Below are 20,996 nucleotides of genomic sequence, written 5' to 3'. Positions count from 1 at the left end.
ACTCCTTTGTCCAGGTGGTGCAAAGATGTTTTAGTGTATATAAGAACAGATCCTGAAAGTCTGTGGAGGCCTCAGGTAATCCTGGTGAATGCAAAGCAGACTAGAAATTTCCAAAGGAAAAATTCCCTTTCTTTTGTATACAGCAAAAATAGAGTGGCTGTATTCCAAATCTCTCTGCTTTTCACATAGGTGCCATTGATCTGTGAGACTAAACCTCTCAACATCCACCCAGTTGTGGCTTACCAGAGAAATGGCTGCGTGAAGACTATGAATGAACCTCATGGACCAGAAACAGTGAAAGAGATAGAGCAGCACGTACCCGTACAAGTGGAGCAAGAAGAAAGCCCAGTGGAGAACCACACTAAGAAATCCAACAGTAAAGACCACTGCACTATTGAAATAAATGAACTAGAAACAAACGTGTAACTGCTACACTCAGCGGTATCTCATACCCCAGTGACCTGATACCCATCTCTACCTCACAGCTGGAAGAGGGACTCTTTGCCTTGAACAGAAACACGTGGAATTCTTGCCACTCTACTTGTACGGGAGCGAGGGGACCAGCTGTGAACGTCAGGAAAGGCACACAGCTTGCAAGAGACACTGGCTTCTTTAGGTGGAAGACTCCAATACTGAAAAACTCATGGGTGGCTGCTGTTTTATTCTGCACTCGTTTGACTCCAATATAGCATTTGACACTCCTTCGGCTTCATTTTTTTGTAAGTCTTTTTTTATTTGTCCCCTTTTGATTTTCTAACCAAAGCCTTTTTTGTGAATCTGAGTAATTGCAAACTCTTATGATACTAATTTTGTGTAAGATTCCTTAACTACAGACTTCGTGTTTAGTTTTAGAACAGCAGTAAGAAAATCACACCGATTTCCTGATCTTAGAATGTTGTACGTATCACCAAACAACACCTCAAGCCAAGATGAAGCAAAGAGTGCATTTTTACAAGCAAGTGCAAGGTAATTCCAAGGGGCAGCTTTCAGAGACGGGCATTCAAGTGTGATATGTAACACCACAATCCAGAGTCACCGAAGAGCACAGTTTGCCTTCCAAGTGCCAGATTTATTAACCTTTTTTTTAACCTAACTCCTCAGTAGAGTCAGTACCACGTACACACAGTGGCTGAGGCAGCGTGAGCCCAAATCCATGAGCACTGGTGCTAATGTGTCTTCCTTCCCCTGCAGCCCATAGGCCCTTCTGTGTAAATATGTACCAATTTGAAGCTCAAGCTCTTTAACTGTACACCTCATCCTAAGGGCAGACTGAACTCAAACTAGAACACAACGCTGACCAATATTGGGGTTTTGTGGGGAGTCTGCTGGAGAAACTGGATTGCTGTTTTTCATGATTCAGTGGTCAAACTACATTGAAAGTTATACCCTTCGCATAATCTACTGAATCAGTTACAGTAAAATCTGCTGAGTATGTTTCCTATGTTTGTGATAGAGAATATTTTTAATAAACTTGCCGTTTCAAAACCAGGCTGGCTGTGCATTTCTACCACTAGTTCCTTCTTTCTCTGCCAAAAAGAACAGTGGAAGTGAGGAGATCTTTACAAAACTGGAGGTTGATCCAGAGGCTACATATTTGTTCCTACCAACACAGTTGGCATATTACACAGCTACTTGGGATGTATCAGTTTCAGGTAACACGTGCTTGCTATTCTAATATGCTTCTCCCATGTAGAGCAAAAAAGAACCCAGTCAAAAAGGACAATGCCTACACTTGCCAGAAGCCGGAATGTCTCATGCACATAATTAATGGTTTTCCTGGTATGTGCATGTTCACCTCTTCTTTGAGGGATCTTTGTTCAGAAAACTCTTTCCTACACACTAAGACATTACCTCTGAAGGCTGGAGTGAAGCCAGAACCAACAAATATTATATAATAATATAATAATAATATAACCAACCTATTTCCAGAGGTGCAAGTCCCTGTTGCTTACACAAGGCCTGACTTTGAGACTTGCTGCTTTTTCATCCATCTCAAAACACAACTCAGCAGTTTCTGATCACATGGGGAGATCTGTAGATTTTTTTAAACACAGTGATATAATTAATACAGTTGTTTTTATTATATGGACACTTTGCAAGAGGTCTCCTATACAATTCCACTACTGATCTGCCCTATTTGTATTCTGCACAAACACCCATCCCACACATCCCAGTGCTGTCGCTCCTTCTGGTTGTTTAATAATCACTTTTTGATTATTCAGAGCTTCTGAGAGAGTTGCCAGGTACACAAAGCAATTAATCTGTAATCAAGAGATGTCCAACTTTAACAGAAATTATGGTAACTATTCTCCTGATTGATCCTAGAGTGAAGAACAAACACAGGACACATAGAATAAAAAAACCCTGATGTTATTCAGAACAATTAGCTCTGAAGAAGTCCTGCAATGCACCTGCTCTGCAGTGCCATTAAAATGCCATTAAAATGTGTGATTTCAGAAGGTTGAAGCTCTCTGAGTGGGCAGCAGCACCAGCCAGCATCTTACTTTGACCTCAGCCCCACCTGCTTCCCCAGGCCTCCCCTCCTCCCCAGCTGTACAGACCCAACTAGTTAGGAAGCCAGATGAATAAGCAGATGAGGAGCAATTTTAATTCAAACCAGTTCACATATGTTTTTAGTGCAGTCCTAACAAACAGTTGTGTCAACACTAGTGGAGGGGTGACACAAGGACAGGAACAAGCTGACAGGGATGAAGCAGCGTAAGCCCACGTGGAGAGGGCAGGATCTCTGCACACTGGCTGTACCAGCACAGTCACTTTACAGTCACTCTGAATAGGGAGAAATGATGAAGAAAGACCGCGTAGATCCAAGATTTAAAATACCTAGTTCCAAATTCAGAGATTTTGGATGGGTCTGCCTACACCCTGTGCCAAAGCATCTTGGTTTGCAGAGCAGAAAGTGCTGCCAGCCCAACCACCACCTTCCTCTCCATCCACATATAACTTCTGGCTGACTGCAAAGTGCAAATCCCTTTGCCTGCTTGCCTGAGCCAGCTAACCCAGTGTGCCACCCTTTAACTCAGAGACATCTCCAGACATCCATGCCAGCTCCAGTGCAAAGAAACTGTGTGACTTCTACAGGGTGAACTTCAAATGGATAAATCAGCAACAGAAGCAGCTGGCTGTGGCACACAAGCCCTGCACAATACTGAAATCCACAGCTGTACCCCTTTATACTCTATTTGACATGTAGGGAACGGGAAGTTTCAGGTGTGAAGGGCACATTATTATGGAATCAAAAAGCCATTTTTAAAATTAGCCTCCTGCATACAAACCCTATTCACTGACTGTCCAGATTTGCCTTGCAACTTTGAAATGAATTGTTACTTTATGTTGTTTTATATAACTCTCTCTTAAACTTGGGTTTTATACCAATATTTGCCTTCCACTTATCCTAAAAATTATGCCAGTTTAGCAGGCTACAGTACTTTAGTTCTTCGTTCTGATAAATATGTAGCTCAGTGTATCATGAGCTTGACTGCAGCATCATTCCATGTTAAGAACATAAGACACTACTATTAAAGGTAGAGAATCAAAGACTGAGGTTATAGTATTTTTTACTATGAGCTTTCCTGCATGTTTGTTGTTTTCTGTATCTCATGGTGTTTGTTGTCAAGCAGCTTGACACACAGTGCAATTAGGCCAGCAGCAGGTTCCACAGCATATTTGCATGTACAGATCTGTTCATATTTCCCAGCTATAATTGCACTTGAGTCCAATAGAGATAATGAAACTGTTGACCATAGAGTTAGAATGCAGGCTTTGTGTTGGTAAATACCTTTCTCCCACTGTCAGAGCACACAAGCAAGCACGTGACCCTCACAAACTCAAAACATTTATGTAAAAATCAATCAATCACTAATTACAAAAGTCTGCATGAAATACATTCAGGTACACATAGGAGGAACGTATTTCTTAACTGGTAGCATTCAATGGCATCTTGAAGTTACCTCCCACTGCTGAGGGGAAAGGGAACTTAGCTGTTAGAAGTACACTCGTGACATCCTAGGGGAGCATGTTGGAGGGAGAGAAGAAGAAGGAGGATGATGTATTAAATACAGCTATGGAAGAAACAATTGGGGAAATTAATTAACACATACTAATCAGAGGCACTAGTTTTAAGTTGGTTCATCTGCAGCTGCATTATTCTGGAGATACAACTGAGAAGAAAGACTTTGCTACAGACTATTGTGGTTTACAGCATCAAAGACATCTGAAAGCAGGTTTTGGAGGATTCTGCCAACATCCAGGAAGCCCCAAAGTGCCAAGTTTCTGTAATGAATCCTTGTGTAAGAATTAGAACTGGGAGAAGGAGCCCCAGCCAGGTCACTTACACATCCCACTGGCTCCTAGAACTTACGGTTGCCAACCCAAACACAGCTGTTCATGGAACTGATGTCTTAATTGAATCTAAACTTATTTATACCACCTGAATTGGTACTAAATACAAATCCCAATATACAAATAAAATAATAGCTAGTTGAAACAAATTGTATAGTCTCTCTCCATGCTACATACTGTACAGTTGTAATTATACAAAGGTAAAGTAGATGGATAGCCAGAGGTTATATAGGAAAGACTCACAGTCAAGATGCTCGCCAGCATTAATGTTCACTGTAGAAATTCCACACAAGAACAATCTCCATAAAGAGATGCTGCCTTAGAGGTGGTCAGCCCTTAAATGGGATCTAGGAGAGGTGGAATCAAGCTCCACCCCTTCTGAGAGCACAGCTGAATGACCTTCACCTGTGCCCCCACAGCTGACCCATCACTTGCCTCAGATGGTTAATCAGAGGTTCAGGCTGTGACTAACAGTTTCCTATACACACACACAATTCTAAAGCACATAAAAAACACAGTAGCTCTACAGCATTGCTATTCGATGAGCTCTCTCTTTCAATGCTACAACAAACATCAACATCAATATTAGTTCCTCTTTAACAACGGCAGAGCAGATCTGACATATTTTCTGGGCAGTCGGAAAATTAGGTCTTCAAGCCAGATGGACAGCCTTGAAAATGACCTCAGTCTTCCTTGTGCTTTCCACAAAAAATGAAGTAAATACTAACAGAAGGTGGTTGCTGTGTGAAAGCAAAATGTGTAACCTGGGAACTGAACCGGGTCTGGAAAACTCTTTGATGTTGCACAATGCTGAGTACTCCTGTCACTGTCTCTGGTGAAAGCCAAGGTGCATTTTTACATCAAGACAGCTCCCTTCCATTACACTGACAGTAGCCATGAGGAATTGCTGGTTTTCCTCTCCATTCACTAAGCTGGCTGGGGAGAAAATCAACATAGGTTTTTCCAAGGGGATGCTACTGCACATCTTTTTGAAATAATAATTTTTGCAATAATAATAACAGCTGAAAAGTACTTGGTTTTGCAGCACTCAGAAAGGAGTCCACAGAAGAGATTACCTTAATGTATCCATTCACTAAGGGCTGGGTTGCAAATGAAATGGATGTATTAAATCTCAGTTTAGCCTACAATGGCTAAAGATGTTCAAATTCCATCCCCTACTAACTGCTTTGGAGCGTGCTGAATGGTACTTCAGGAATTTGTAAGAGAGTTTGTTCCACATAACCCCAAATGAAAGAGGGAAATAGAACAGGAAGGCTGACTACTGCTTTAGAGGTCATTATTCACTACCTCAGACTTCTCATGTGATCCATGGTCAAAAGACCACAAGAATGTAGGGCTTGCTTCCCATCTATAAACAAAGAAAACATACTTTTTAATTCATCAGGGTGTTGCACAGCAAGGATGAATCAGTTGCCAGCATGTCAACAGTCAGGGGTCAAATCTGGTTACCCTGGATTACTTCTGTCTCCCTGGAATCATAGAATCACTATTCAGAATATTCACAGGAACTGCCACTTTTCTAGGTGACAAAACTTCAGATTCCATCATTTATATACTAGCAACAGTTACATCTCCATAGCCCACATGATGATTCATGGGAATGGATTAGGCACAGCTGAGACCTTTGGCAGATTTGTGACACGGAATATTTCAAACATTTTATAGGTTGCAAAAGTAAAAACACAGCAGTCTGTTACTGGTATTTGGGGAAGGAATGAAGCAGGCTTCACAGAGACAAGATAGTGAGTACTGCTAGGTGAAGAGGAAGAGTGTGTAATGACTTTTTCCCCTACAATTGAATCAAATCTCTTTTCCTTTCTGGCTCCAAGGTGAGGGTACCAACAGCTGGAGATGGAGACTCTGCTTGTGGACAGACACTAGAGGCAAAGCAGGCAGGGTTACACGTGATCACAAACAGCTGGGACACATGGCCAAATACTGGCTACCTCTGAAAACTACTGAACAGACCATACGGTTAATGGAATGACTGTTTTCCTTCTCTTGTTTGTGATATTATGAAAAGTTATTTGTATTCTTACAAATGCTTTTTTGTGGGACCACACGCTGCCATCCAAACTAGCACTGAACACTCAGTTCAGCACGAGAACAAGCAAGTGTTGTTGCTGAAGTGCTTGCAGCTAAAAGTCTTCACAAAGCCCTAGATTTCCCATGCCATTGGGAAATATAGAAGAGCTCAGGATAGATCTTGGTTTTCCTTTTCAGGTTCCAATTTAGTAGTTTTAATCCATTATGATATAGAGTTCTACATCTGTTTCTTTAAATGCAGTCATCTTTCATCACAAACAGGTCTCTGCGTTTCATTTAGAAATGAAACATATGCTTGTATGTGTATGCAAACAACACTAGCTGAAAGCCAGAATGTGACCCACCACATGAAACATAATTGTTGCCTTTGAACTTCCCTACCAAGGATGTAATACCCTGAGTTGGTGGTTTTCCCCCCCTTACTTTAGTTAGATGGAAAAAGCAGGGGAAGCAAAACAAGAAGTGTTTTATGTTCACAGATATCTCAGATTACATCTGCTGCAAATATTGTATGGGCTAAATGGCAAAACCAAAAGAAAAACAAAACTAACCTCGAGATCTTTCATTATGATTTCATTGCTTCTGGTGGTTTTATTGGGCTCTACCACTAGGCTATTAAAGGCATATGGAAATTGTACAGAACTCAGTTAGACCATATTTTTAACCCTAATCTTCCACCTTCTTTTCTCATTTAATACTCTAAATAGTTTGAAGTGTAGAGATTCGGGCAGTCTTTATGCCACTGATAGTTTACTCAGTTAATGTGTATTCTTTCTTTTAGAAGAAATCATCTGATCTTCTCCCTGTCCTAAAGGAAGAAAATACTCCTCTGCCATTAAGTCCTTACAAACCAAATATGTGAGGAGAGTGGAGTCAGGAGGCAGGAGGGCACTGCAACCAGCAGCTTCTGCTTTACAGTAAGGGTAGGAACTAATGAGGTGGGTCTTCCAATGTCAAATCTTTGAAGCTGTGGATGATAAAGGCACATCATGCTGTAGCAGCTTTGCCTTCAGAAAAATGCTATGGGTTTTACCCTGCAGCTGCATTTGAATTAAACAGCCCTGACTGAGAGCTCCACCGCAGAGAAGGAAACAGTGTGATGCATAAGCAAAGTTCATTTTAATCCCGCAGAAAATATATACCCTAAGTAAAACCTCTCAAACCTAATTACAATCAACAAACACACGGTTATATCCTAAGTAATAAAAGTAGGAGACTCGCTCATTTCTTGTCTGCTACTGGAGCTGAGAATATTGTAAATCAATCAGGATTTTTATCAGAAGCAACATTCTCAACAGGATGATGATCACAGACTAAAAACAGATTCTGGAACTATCATGGGGAAAACTTGAGATAGCCTGTACAACTGTGCACTAAAACAGCCTTAGCCTGGTTTAAAACCATTTAAAGTAGGTATTTATTGATGGACTGTTTTATGTCCTTGGATACTACTGAAGAATTTTTATGGAAACACTGTATACTGCGTTATTAGAACACATTTATCATCTGCTGCCTCCACATACATCTCACAGCTGGCTGACTTTACAATAGCTGTATGAATCAGAGCTACAGGGCACACCAATATTTTCCTCACTAAAGGAAATGGAGCTCTTTGGGGAGTTTATTCACTGTTTTTACATTAGCAACATAATAAAGCAATTGCAGTCATCTCCATAGACTAATGCCTTGAATAAACAAAGCTTAATTCACATTACATAAAACTCTAAACATATTTAAGTTTTTAGAACAACTATTCCCAAACCCACAGAGAAAGACTCACCAATAACAGCACAGGGTGAAATCAATTAATAGAATATTGGAACGTATCACAGAAGTTTTCCAAGAGACCGCTTCCCATAAAAAATATGGTTTGAAAAATGCATTTATTCTGACTAGGTTTTTGTAAGTAAAATTTGTAAAAAAGATGGGTGGGCTGGGTCAACATGGTGACAAATAAGCCATCAACTATCAGGAATGACTGTCAAAAGAGAACAATCACAAAGCTTTAATCACAGTCTTGCACAAGGAAGGGCTGTGGTTTGCTCCTGCTTTCCCCTCTGTGTGGGACACTAAGGAGCAGGAAAAAGGCAATTGGGTCCTAAGGAGAACACTTCCTATCCTCACCTACTTTTTAAATGCATCCATAGCCTCACTCCTGCCTGTATGTAACTTCTACTGATCTAGATCCTCATTCTTTTCAGAAGTTCCTTCTACCTTTCCTGCAAAGCAATCAAGCAGTAAGGGGTTGTACCACAGGCACCTCAAGGGCAGGGCTGCCAGTCCAACCAGCAGGGATTGGAGGATCATTTCCCCAACTGCCCATTTAATGGACAATCCAGTGGTATTTGTGGGAGGGAGCTAAGAACAATCTCCAAGCCCCCAAAGCAACTTTTGTTTTCCACAGAACACCAACAAACCACAGGCTGACATGGAGGGGGCTACACAGTGGGTGGTTGGCAACTGCTGGGGGAAGCAGCCCTGCAGCAGTGCTGTCACAGCACAGGGCTTTGTGCTGGCGACTCCTTATGGGCCCCCCACTTCCATCCTGACCCAAACAACTCACCTCTCCTGCCTGCACAGGGCTGGGGATGGCCGGTCACCTGCAGGTCCTACTGTCCCTCACACAGGTCCTCACTGGGCGCCATCTTGGAAGGCCTCAGCGGGGCACAGAGGATGCTGGGCTGTGCTCTGCTCCTCACAGCGTGTGGGATGGCGACAGCTCCTCTGTAGGGCCTTTCTGTGGGGCAGGGAGATCCCTTCACTTCTGTGAACATGGGGAGTGGAAGGAAATGGGCTCCCTCAGTGCGATCCTGGCACCCAGAAAAGACAAAGGGCTGTAACTCCTCTTGAAGGGAGACAAAAGGCTGGAGGTTACATATCCTGATATTCTTGGCCTTTGTTTCCAAGGAAACCCACAACACGAAGCCCCCAAGATTAGCTAGAGGGGAATGTGATGAGGAAAGGGGTGCAGAGGTGGAACAAGGTGCTGGGCCCTCTTTGGGAGGGTACGGCCATGAGGCCTGGAGCTAAATGAACAGAGACAGAGAACGGCTGCAAAGGGCCCCATCCACACTGTAAGCAGAGCTGGGCTATGTGCCCACCATCTGAAGGAAAAGCTTGTTATCCACGGGCTATTTTTGGCACCCACTGACTTCTTTAAAGCTTATGTGCTGCATTTGCAGTCTTACTGCTGGGTAAAACTGTATCCAGCCTCAGAAAAATGCCATTTTGTGCAGCACCCTCTGTAATGAGGAAACATGGTCTTAAAAGAAACATAACAAATAAACCCAGATCTAAGTTTACATACAGACCACACATGAATACCGAGCGTATCCAAATGCACACTTAGGATTCAAGTTGCCAACTGAATGTTTCAGACTTCAGCATTTCACTATCCATAACGTCTATGTCAGCATTAAAAAGTTGCTGTTCTTCTCTTTCTCAAATCTGAGCATCTCACAGGAAGAATGTCACGTGGTTACGTTGCCTCTTTTTGGCCTGAAGAGAAGCCAGCTTCACAGCTCTCCCTGTTTTCAGTGAAGGTCATAAAAATAAGACTTTGTATGTGGGTCCTGTTCCACCAAAGGCCAAGAAAAATGTGTGTGCTGAGTCTTGCAGACTTGACTTTTCCTTATAACCTCTCACAGAGCCTTTTATCCTTTTAGAGGAACTAAACAAACTACGAGCTTGGTTTGGCTTTTAATGTGATGGGGAGCAGTGAGGTTTTTTTCTTATTGTTGCTGAGAAAAACTGTCCCATCCAAAGGACAGACTGAATGCACAGATTCTCACAGAGTCACAGAGCAAGGCAGTGAAGCTGAAAAATAATCAAACACTTCAACATCAAACTGTGTAATTGTGCAAATGGTCAGCTTATGAGTATAATAAATAGAGCTATTTCACCAAGGACTAGCAAAACTTGCCACCAGGGTTTGCCACTAGAAACTACTCATTCATTTGAACTCCATTCTGTAAATATTTCACGTACAAATCTATCCCAAAAGTCAGAATGCTATTCTATTGCTCATCTGTACAGCTGATATTAAAAAAATGTATTTGATATGTTGGTTGCTTTTTGTTTGTAAATGTTCAGGGCCACATTATGGGTTGTTTGTTGTTTTTTTCTATAACTAATCTTTCCTTCTGTGACTTAAGACCATCTTAAATTGTCTAAGAAAATATCAGCTTGAAATTACCGTCATGTGCTACATGACCCCAAAGGGAGAGTGTGGAATTAAGTCTTCACCATCAGGAAAAACAGCTGGTTAAAAAGCAGGCCAACTGTTTCCAAGTAAATCCTGGAATACAGCGTGCAAAACAACATGTGTTCGACCAGAAATCCTCAAAAGAAAAGAGCATTTCCTCAAACATATTAGCCACCTCAGATGAAGGCTATTATAAACAAATAGGAACCCTGCCATCCCAGTACCTCTGTAAATCTTCTTTTTCTGGGTTTATTTTCCATGATTTGGACAGAAGCTGAAAGTACTCCACAGTGAGGGTTTAAATCAGGAGATTATGAGAACAAGTTCTGTCACAAGACTTCAAATAAACAATTTTCTGTTGACACTTCACAGTTTTCACTCATTTATCTCTTTTGCTTCATTAAGTCTCACTTCTGATTCTTATCATAAATGATATAAAATACGTAAAAAAATGCTACTGCATAAATCATACTGCATACTGATACTCAACCTTCTGGACGTGTCTTCCAAGACATCCACACAACTGCCATGTGGTCAAACAACAGCAAGGCACAAACTATACTAAACCTCTGGGAAGTAGGCATAGGTTTTTTTATATATATATTCATAAGACCAGTTGTTGTGTCTTAAAAACTTTCTAAAACAGGCATATACTGCAGGCAGTGGCAGTAGAGACAAAATATTATGGGATCCAGCCTTATTTTGTTTTTCTCATCCAAATATACACATTGTTCTAACAGATGAATAGTTTAATCCAGACTTATTGCAGCTGCTTGATGACCCAAATGCTTCATATACTGCTCCACACATGAAACTACTGCAAATATCCATCTCGTCTGATCAACAACAGCTTCTTTGGGGTGCAAGAAAAGAAAAGAAGCATAATACATAGTTCACTTAAAATGCAGTGACAAAAACAGCATTTGAAGGCATGTGTTCAAAACAGTCCCGTATTGTTATTACAGATGGAAACAGTGAAGGAAGAGAAACAAGGAACAAAAGCCAGCTTTTGTGAGTTCCAAAGCAATCCCTTATGATCCTGGGTCTTGTATAAGATGATTTGGAAGCTTTGGAAAGGCATTCAGGGTCTCTCCCTGAATAAGGCACTGCAACACACTGTCTTCCATAAGCCTGGCCCAGTGCCATGACAGTTTCTGGATAATTCATTGCACATTCTGCTAAGTGTTCTATATATATCTATATAGATATATACACATAGAAATATATGTAATTTTCCATATGCTTTGCTGCAAAACAAGAGAAAAACAAAATCAGTTACATAACGGAATACAGAATTCATAGCAGGCTAAATTTAGTATCTGCTGAAAAGTTGCACATGCTCCAAACCATAGATGTGCTGATAAAGCTGCATATATTCTAATAATTATATTGGATTACATATATTTATTTTTCTCACCAAGATTTGACACAGCCTACCCTGGAGTTCTACTCTTTGACTTCTCAAGTAGTTTTTGTCCTTTCCAATCCTCATCACCTTTTCAGTGAATTAGCACTATTTCTAGCAATTCTTTCTGTCACTCTCCATGACAAAACGTTGATCTGGGACTAAGCTAAACGTTTATTTCCATTTCAAAGTCTTGGAGTTTAACTCCTCAGTAGTAGACAGCAGCATCTTGAACCTCATCAACTCCTTTAAGTATGAAAGGCTTAAGAGATGTCTTTTCTTATGGAAAAGTACATACTCTTCAAACACCAATTTCTCCTCATTATTTCTTTTGCATTTGAATACAAAAGAGTGGCTGTCCAGATTGGTTATAGCATACTGAGATCTTAAATTCAGGATTACCAGTCTGGAATTAAAGACAACAGCAATTGCAGTTTGTAACCGCCCAGAGGCTTTTCAGTAAGTCTGAGTGAAGAGATCAATGTACTCTTGCCAAGACTTACTTACCAGTAGCAAATCATAGGCTGTTCTAAGAACTTAAGCATGGCTATCCTTAACCAGGATATGGCTGTACATACTGCCTCCCAAAGTGACCTGAAGTGGATATTCTTTCCATATGAAATATTCCAAGTATAGTACTACCTTCCTACACGCTCCAGTGGTCAGTGATTTAAGAATTGCCTAAAATTGATGTTACTTCTTAGCATCATGTTTAACAGACACTGATGGGTCTACCCTCCTTTAATTTGTCTTATTTTTTTTTAATCCACTTTCCACTCACACGGTCTTCTGCATCATTAAACTTTGCAGTTTGGTCTTTGTTTTCCTTTTAAACCAGCTACTTAATGATATCATGAAATACCTTTATTGAAAAATAAAAATTAAAAAAAAAGGAGGAAAAAACCAGAGCAGGTAAATAAGAACCACAATCCTTATCTACTGTAACTTTGTGATTATAAGCAGGAGCCACCATGAGAAGTTCACTGCCTCCAATAAAATGAAGATATTTACTGATTGTTTCTTTTTAAAATTAATGTGTTTTCTGCCTTTTTGGATTCTGCAATTCCTGGGCATGTTTGGGTGAGAGCTGTTGAACCCAAGGCTCAGACACTCCCGTTAAGCTTCAATCATACTTGTAAATTGGAATTATTTACACAGGAGTCTGTGATTTAACTAATCTCCAGCTGTTACCTTCCGCATAGTGTGCCTGTGTGAGTTCATGTTTTATCTCAGTTTTCCTCATCTTCCTCATCTTCTAATTCCTCTTCTGAGTCATCCTTATTCTTTGAAGTGTTGCTGAATTCAAGGTTCCCTTCAATATCCAGTACTTGTAAGTGCTGTAGACTTTGGAAGGTATTTACCTTCAGTGCTCCAACTGCAATCTTATTAAACCTTTAAGCAAACAAAAAAAGAGCCTTCTGTTAAAACCAGCCCGTTTCCATATCCAACAGAGAAATGAGAGGAAAGTAGGAGGAAATCATTCAGCAGTTACTCTAATTTTACAGTGACACAGGACAGCACTTCGAAATGAAAGCCCTTGGAAAGAAAGCAGAACTGTTAAAACACTGGCACTGAATTCTTTGTGTGTAGAACAATGATGAGGAACTGTAGAATGATGAATATGGGAAGAAAACCATCTTTGAAGGATCCCAATGGTGTGCAAAGGTCCTGACTGACAGTAAAAAGTCAGAGCTCAAAACCAATGTTCCTCCCTCCAGATCCATCACTGTTTTTTCCTCCAGGCACGCTGAGTTGCAAACAGAATACTGACTTCTCTGAACAGAAAAAGAGAAGGAAAATAGGCAAACACAGTGACTGAACAGAGCTTTCTGACAGCACTACATATCATTGCAAAGGACCTTGTAGGAAAATACTAGGAAACGTTAAGCATCTCCCTCTGATTTCTCATTCACTATTCAAGCTCTCGAAAACCTCTGCCCCAGCCCGTATGACCACCTCTTTAATTGTATTCTGCAAGGAAAAAAATCATAGTGCTGGAATTCCTCCCCCACAGATTCCTTCCCTTGGCATACTGCGTTCTCCTTCTCAGGCAGAAAAGACATCTGCTCCATAGCCCACATTTCAAAGTGCTACTTGCTTTTCCATGGGATCCCATGCCATCCCTTGACAGCTGAATGCTTCTCCCACAATACATGCAATGCTGATACAAAGCATCTCCATAGAAACATATGCAGAAACTTTTCATCTGTTACATTGTTTTCCAAAAACATAAATAACTAATAAACCCCTCACATTTCCTGCTTCATTCTTACTACTGAACATGCTTCAAATTGTATTTTGTCTAACATTCCAGATATATGTTATTGTGTCACATTATTACAGGGACTAATAGCCTCCCATTAGGAAATGCAGTTTAACATGGGTGGAGTCGCCTCCTAAATATGTTAACAGCTCTGCAAATTCCTTTTTTTTCCTCTTTATATAGAAATATAGAATGTGGTATGTGGTTTTTGGTTTGCATCCAAGCATTCACAAAAAAATCTCATAAATGTGAGCAGCTGAATAGACAGACTGCTCTAATTTACACCAGACTTTTTAATGTTATTTGCTTGGTATGGAAGCTTTCATCTAAAAGGTATGATTCTGAACTAAAGAACAGTGTTACTGCATACAGACAAAACAAGGCCACGTTTAGTCTTGTGCTTAAGGGCATTAATCACATATTCCATAGGGTTTCATAAGTTACTTCTAAGCACTATTTTCATTAATGTTCTGTTTTGATTAAAATTGAATATGTTACCAGGCCAGATCCTGGCTTCCCTTCTTGTGGTATAAGTCCTTAGTAACTCTGCTTAAATCACTTACTTTATGGTGAGTTTACACTTGGTGTAAAAAAAGTTTGTCATCTGCTACTTGTAAAATAGAGTTTAATAAACAAGGTTCTCATCCAATTGACAGAGTAGGGGGGAAAAAAACAGAAAACCTTTCTAAATTTAGTTGTGTAATTGTCACATTTGTGATAACTGATAATGCTGACATCTGTTTCTGACAAAACTATCACAGAAACACGCACCACATCAAGATTAGTCCTGTAAGTCTCATGACAGGAGGTTTTTGTACACTATGAAAAGCCAGAGCCAACAGACATGGGCAGAGCTGCAGTCTTATACCTAAGCTGTAAACCTTTAGTCTGAATACTGGAATATGAGATAGTGTTAAACATTAACTTCCCGGAATTTCTAACATGCCAAATCCATTCTCATACAGACAGAAAGGAAAACCTCACTGAAGAGCACGTTTTATGTGTCCATGTCTTTCCTCAGCAGTTGAACACAGCTCCATTGAATTTCTATGAAGCAAAGATGCTTATTTAGAAAGTTAAAATTTTAAACAATTGCTAGAAAGTAAGCAACAGAAAAGTGGATAAAAAAGAAAAATTTTGTGTGTTGAAGTAGAAACCTGAACTCACCTGAGGTAAATTCCCTTTAGTTTGGGTGTGGACTCAAAAACGGTCTCTGAAACAACTGTGATCTTGTTGTTCTGAAGATACAGATACTCCAGAGATTCTGGCAGGTCTGATGGGATGGAAGTCAGCTGGTTGCCAGCCATGTCTAGTGACTGTAAGGAAGAGACAACAAGGGGTTAAATAAATAATCAAGTGTGAATATTAGCAACACTCCAAAAACAGAAGTTTAACAATAAATGAGCTTTCAAAAGCTGGGTGTATACACACACCTCTCCTTCCAAATGTTATCCACTGTTTCTATAAATATATACATGCAAACATACAAACATTTATATGTGTATAACACACATATGCACTTATAAAAAACTTAGGATGATAACAGTACAGAAGTGAGATGTTTATGTAAAGCTTTATCCAGGATTTGTGTTTGTGTGCAGTATGGAAATTGTAGGCTGTCATCCATGAAGAAAGGCTCCGTTTGAGTTCATAGTGGAAAACTGAAGTGATCTTTACTGTAGCTTAAACTGAGTTAATCTAATTCGCATCCAGGTAAGGGTGGCTGCTGCAGTTCTGCTCTCTTGCGCTACCACTTAACATCACAATTTCACAGGACATGCTATGCACGCTGTTTTGTTAAGCAGCCCCGACACTTCTTTATCTCTGTCCTCAGGCTTTAACCCATGACTACACACAGTGAATTAAAGGCAGACCAGGTTTCATGTATGCTTGAGAACTCCTTGGAAGCTGCTACTATAAATGCTTCACTAGCTACAATTATGGTAGATAAAATCACACATGAAAACACCTGGAAATATTCTCACACGTACCACTGTATGAAGACATCAGGACTACAGGTCATGACAATTTCTTAGCAAAGTTTTCAGCAAAGAAATTGACTAAAATAAGTGTTATATGCTATATGTAGCACTTCCCAAGCTGACACACTAGTCACATTATTCAGCTACAGTTCTGCAGGATTGTCATGATTTCATTGTTCTTATTCTCAACATAACCCCAGTCTGGCAAACAATTATGCAAATACCCAGCTTTGCAGCTTTGCAATTGCAGGCAGCCTTCAGTGATTTCCATGGTAACAGTGTGGACAGGACCGCATGCTAAGTACCTGCACGATCAGGATCTTAGACCTGATGGTTATTTGTCAAATCTCCGGTGCACCAACTCATTAACCTATTGCAGAGTTAAGCCCTTTGTGGTGAAAAAAGATAAATAAATACTATCATGGAAATGCTTAACAAGTAGTAAGGCTGCTCAAGAAAGAGTCACAGCAAAAAGGGAGAAAAAAAAAGATTGTTAGTTTAACAGAATCTTGCATACAGCCTATTATCTTAATCCTGTTCAATAGGGGTGGGGTTTGCTGCAGCTGAAGGGCCAGAGTTTGACTCAGCAATGCATTACTCTGGTTTGACACCAACTACAAAAGAATGACAGCAGCATAAAAGTGATGTGAAGCTGCAATGAATCAGGCCTTTCAAGAAGGTAAGCTTGTAATTTATTAATTCCAACCAATGGCTAAAGCTGGTAACAGGTCTATTTAGTTTGGAGGAGAAAAAAAAAAAAGACAGGTGACAATGTCTGCATTTCATTAAGTTACTGCAGTTAAATGATGCCAGTATCTACAGTTCTCATCAGCATCTTCCTTCCCAACTTCATTCTGTCTCTGATCTGTTTGCACATACATGCACACTCACATGTCACCAAGGCACCAAATAAGTGCAAAATATATACACTGAGGGCTGGTAAAACATACACTCCATGTCTTTTATGCCTTATCTGCTCTCAGATGTACAAGTTTAGCTTGTATGGTGTAGATGGTTACCAGATGACATAGGTAATACCCTTTACTGCAGGAAACAGGCTGTTAACTAAAAGGAAATGCAGACAAATCTTTCAGCCAGTGTAACAATTCTGAAAGGTCATTTTGCACAGCACAAATGAGATTGTTCCTGACTGCCTTATGGTTTGTGTTTAACTTTCTTGAACAATTAAGCAAATGACAAGGCTGCTGATTGGATCCAGACCTCCTAACTGCTATCCAGGTGCCTTAGCCAGCTGAGCTGCTAAATCCTGTAGCTTGGCCTGTCCAGCTATAAGCTGATGTGGGGGGCTTTGAAAATTAAGAGTGGTTTTGTTTATGCATTCCTTCTTCCTGTCCTTTCTCTTCAGAGCTGATTTCAGATCTTTCAGAAGACAAACTGTTTGAAACACCCAGTTTCAGTTTTACTGACAACATTCATTAATGTTCGGCTGAAAATAAAGGACAGCGTTAGGATTGAGAAACAAAAATGTCTTAACATTTCCCAGAATTAGCAATACATGGTGGACCATCGCTCTGGTCAGCAGTGGGAGGTACTCACCTCTGGCACAACAGCACAACCTTGCTAGAAACAGAGCACATGGCACTTAAAATGCAAGCCCAAAACACGCATTCCAAGCAGAGCTAGTATTGGTGCTACATAAACTGGCTTAGGCAGACAGAGGAGGATATTAGCATTACAACCACAATAAGAGAAGGTGATGTTTCTACCTGGAGACTGCTGAGCTCCCTCCATGCTCTTGAATAAATTGAGTTTACTTTCAGTTTATTGTTGCTCAAATACAGTTCCCGCAGTTTTGTCATCCCAGACAAAGTCCCTTTTGGGATGTCACTTATCTCATTTTCCTTCAGCTTCAGAACCTGCAAGTTCTTTGGAAAGCCATAGGGCACCGTGTTGAGGTTGTTTCCAGAAAGATCCAAGGACTTTAGCTGCCTCAGTTTACGGAAGGCCTCCCGATGGATCTGGGAACTTTTGAGCTTATTGTAGCTCAGGTTCAGCTCTTCAAGGAAGTAAGTGGTTGCAAAGTCATTCCTGTTAATCTCAGAGATCTGGTTATGCAGGATCATGAGTGTTTTCACCCGTCGAGGCAGCCCACTGGGAATCCTTTCCAGGAGGTTGTTGTACAGATGGACGGTGTGCAGTTTCTTCAAGCCCTGGAAGGCTGATGGGTGAATACCTCGAGCTTTTAACTTGTTATTATGGAGCAGGAGATACTCAAGGTTCTTAATTTGGGTCAGAACATCTCTGCCAATCACCTTAATTGCATTCTTCTCCAGGTGAAGGAGGATGATGTTTCGAGGCAAACCACTTGGGATTTGTGAGAGGTTATTGCTGGACAAATCCAGATATTCAAGACTAGACAGTTTCCTTGGGAAAGCAGGAAAGAAAACACTCTCCATTTAGATTCTGCAAGGTGAAACAATAATCAACCTTCCCTAGGATTTTACAGCCTTTGCTTTAGAGACTTTCTGCTTGGCATAACCCCCTGTTTACTGCCAGTTTTTGTCCCATTATGAGACTGATGTAAAACAGCTCCTTGATAAAACGGAGCTCCCACGCTGCCATTAGGCAACAGGACTAAACAGTGCCGTTGCTCCCCAGCCACACCAGCATGAGAACTTGCTGGAGCCCACAGATATTCAAACCCTGCCACCTGCCTGAGCTCAGAGATCAATTTTGCAGTTTAATGTTCTCTCATTTGCCACTACATATAGCAACATGAAAAATTTAAGTGCACACACCACAGAATGATACGATGAAAATATCACTAAGCACAGAATAATTTTGCTCTTCGTTTCACAGTAACAGCCTGAATAATTTTTCTCTCTGAAACCATATATTTAAACTGAAAAGTAGGCCTGCTTTTGAGACGATGAAATGTTACTGTAATGAAAATTAGAAATGCTAATTCAGTGCCCTAGACTAAGATACTGAACTTCTCCTGACCCTCCAGTATTATGGAAGTGAGTCAGGGTAGATCTGCTTTGTGTAAGCTACTGAATCTGGATTCCATAGACTCAGTTGAAGCTAAAATAAATCCTCAGACCAGCCACTTATACCAACTGGATGTGGATCAGTGGTGTTACATGCCAAGACTGAGGCGCTCCTGTGAGGAGACTGTAATCTGCATGGCACTGCATAACCCACTGCAGAAGACTAGAAAGCTTTCAGGAAATACAAGAACAAATACATTACAGACATTACTTAATGTTTACTACACTGTTGTTCAGAGCTCTCCAAGCATAGTCTGAATGAACAAATACACTTTCTGGGTAAAACAGTTCATTACTGCAATCTGTAATGCTTCCCTCGCCTGGGTACTGTACAGCAAAGTGTAACATCCACCCCTGCCTGCTGACTGTGATTGCTGCCTGAGCTACAGCCACTGCACCGTGTGCACCAAAATCTTAACAGAAGTGTTATGTCCAACATTACCTGCAGGGTGACACAGCAGAACTAAAGTAAATTACTCTGGGAGGTTTCTGGGAGTGGTTCATGGAAAAGGGAAATAGATTTTTTCAACTTTAGAGATCAGAAAAGTTTACAGAACTCATGGCAAGTTATAGGCAGGACAGATTATGTGGTCTGGATTTTTAGGTAGAACATGGGCAGCACTCAGTGCAAGCAGAAACAAATGGTAAATTTAGGACAGCCAAAGGCTATTTCAGTTGTACCAGTTTGTAGAAAAGCTTTTGCAGCCATCTGGCTATTGAGCAGCACCATTACATCCCCTCTTACTCAGCAATCCCTGCTTACTGGGGTACAGATAGGAATTCACAACTGTGGATCTGTGGCTGCTTTCAAGTCACTAAAACAGAAAAAACACAAGTGACATTGCAAAGGTGAAGGTCTGACCTTAACTCCTAGTGAACTGCCCTGGAAACTGAGACATCTAGAGTAGCCTCACTTCTGTCTTGTTTGGAAAAGCAGAGAGCAGCCTGCACCACCATATATTCTAGATTGCCTCTTCTCAGAGGGCAATTAGCACCTCCTGTGACTGGGTCTGCAGCAAACAAGCAGTGATGTGGTCTGATGTACAGTGTTCCATCTTCTGTATGATGGAACTCTAGTGTGTGAATTCAAACCACTCACCAAGACCTGTGCTTTTCAATGACAGTATCTGAATCTATGTCTTTTCATCTAGACCTAGCAGAGGAATGCATAACAGCACGGTTTTTAAGAAGTGTACTTTAAGTATTTACACTTTTCCTCACAGATGTAGTAGAGGAGGCAGACAGACACAGACACAGCTGCAGACTACAGGTTTGAATCTCACCAGAAAGTTTCGTTGTCCATTCCTTCATTAGTCAAGTAGTTATTCTGTAAGTAGAGCTCCCTCAAGCCTGTAAGTTCACTGAAGGCTCCTTTGGGAATCTTCTCTAGTTTGTTGTTCTAGAATCATCAGAAGCACATCACACGTTATTTAGTATGAAACAATACAGGACACACAGGCTCTGCTCAGCTGTTACCAGACAATCAGAATTCAAAATAGCTAGACATTAGGTGTTTCACAGGATGTTTTAATTCCACCTAAGAAATAAATACAAATACTAGATAAAAAAAATATTACAACCAAGCACAACAACTGATTTCCAGTTGAATTTTTTAGGCTAAGTTACAGTCTGGCACTCCAGGAGGGTTTCACTTTGTATTCATTCAGCCCTTGCACCTATGTGCCAATCTACAGGGTAATTCCAG

The 20,996-nt window shown here is 40.7% G+C and overlaps 2 protein-coding genes across 3 annotated transcripts in view; one reads left to right on the top strand and one right to left on the bottom strand.

The window, feature by feature from the left end:
- SLC1A7 (solute carrier family 1 member 7) overlaps window positions 1-1,488 on the top strand; it is a 39,201-nt gene extending 37,713 nt beyond the window's left edge. Inside the window, exon 11 of the mRNA XM_015870613.2 lies at window positions 190-1,488. Within this exon, the coding sequence (XP_015726099.1) occupies window positions 190-426 (237 nt within the window). The 3' untranslated portion in view covers window positions 427-1,488. The remainder of the gene's footprint in view (window positions 1-189) is intronic.
- A 6,541-nt stretch (window positions 1,489-8,029) lies between these two features.
- PODN (podocan) overlaps window positions 8,030-20,996 on the bottom strand; it is a 29,850-nt gene continuing 16,883 nt past the window's right edge. Inside the window, exons 7-11 of one of the 2 annotated variants that reach the window (XM_015870604.2) lie at window positions 20,575-20,690; window positions 18,008-18,665; window positions 15,466-15,614; window positions 13,227-13,427; window positions 8,030-11,877 (exon numbers count right to left, since the gene is read on the bottom strand). In XM_015870604.2, the coding sequence (XP_015726090.1) occupies window positions 13,265-13,427; window positions 15,466-15,614; window positions 18,008-18,665; window positions 20,575-20,690 (1,086 nt within the window). In that variant the 3' untranslated portion in view covers window positions 8,030-11,877; window positions 13,227-13,264. The remainder of the gene's footprint in view (window positions 11,878-13,226; window positions 13,428-15,465; window positions 15,615-18,007; window positions 18,666-20,574; window positions 20,691-20,996) is intronic. The other variant, XM_015870605.2, reaches the window with a different exon arrangement.

The sequence above is a fragment of the Coturnix japonica genome, chromosome 8, assembly GCF_001577835.2.
Source record: "Coturnix japonica isolate 7356 chromosome 8, Coturnix japonica 2.1, whole genome shotgun sequence".
Taxonomy (NCBI): domain Eukaryota; kingdom Metazoa; phylum Chordata; class Aves; order Galliformes; family Phasianidae; genus Coturnix; species Coturnix japonica.
The sequence above is the reverse complement of the archived record's forward strand: the minus strand, read 5'-3'. Positions and strand labels throughout refer to the sequence as shown.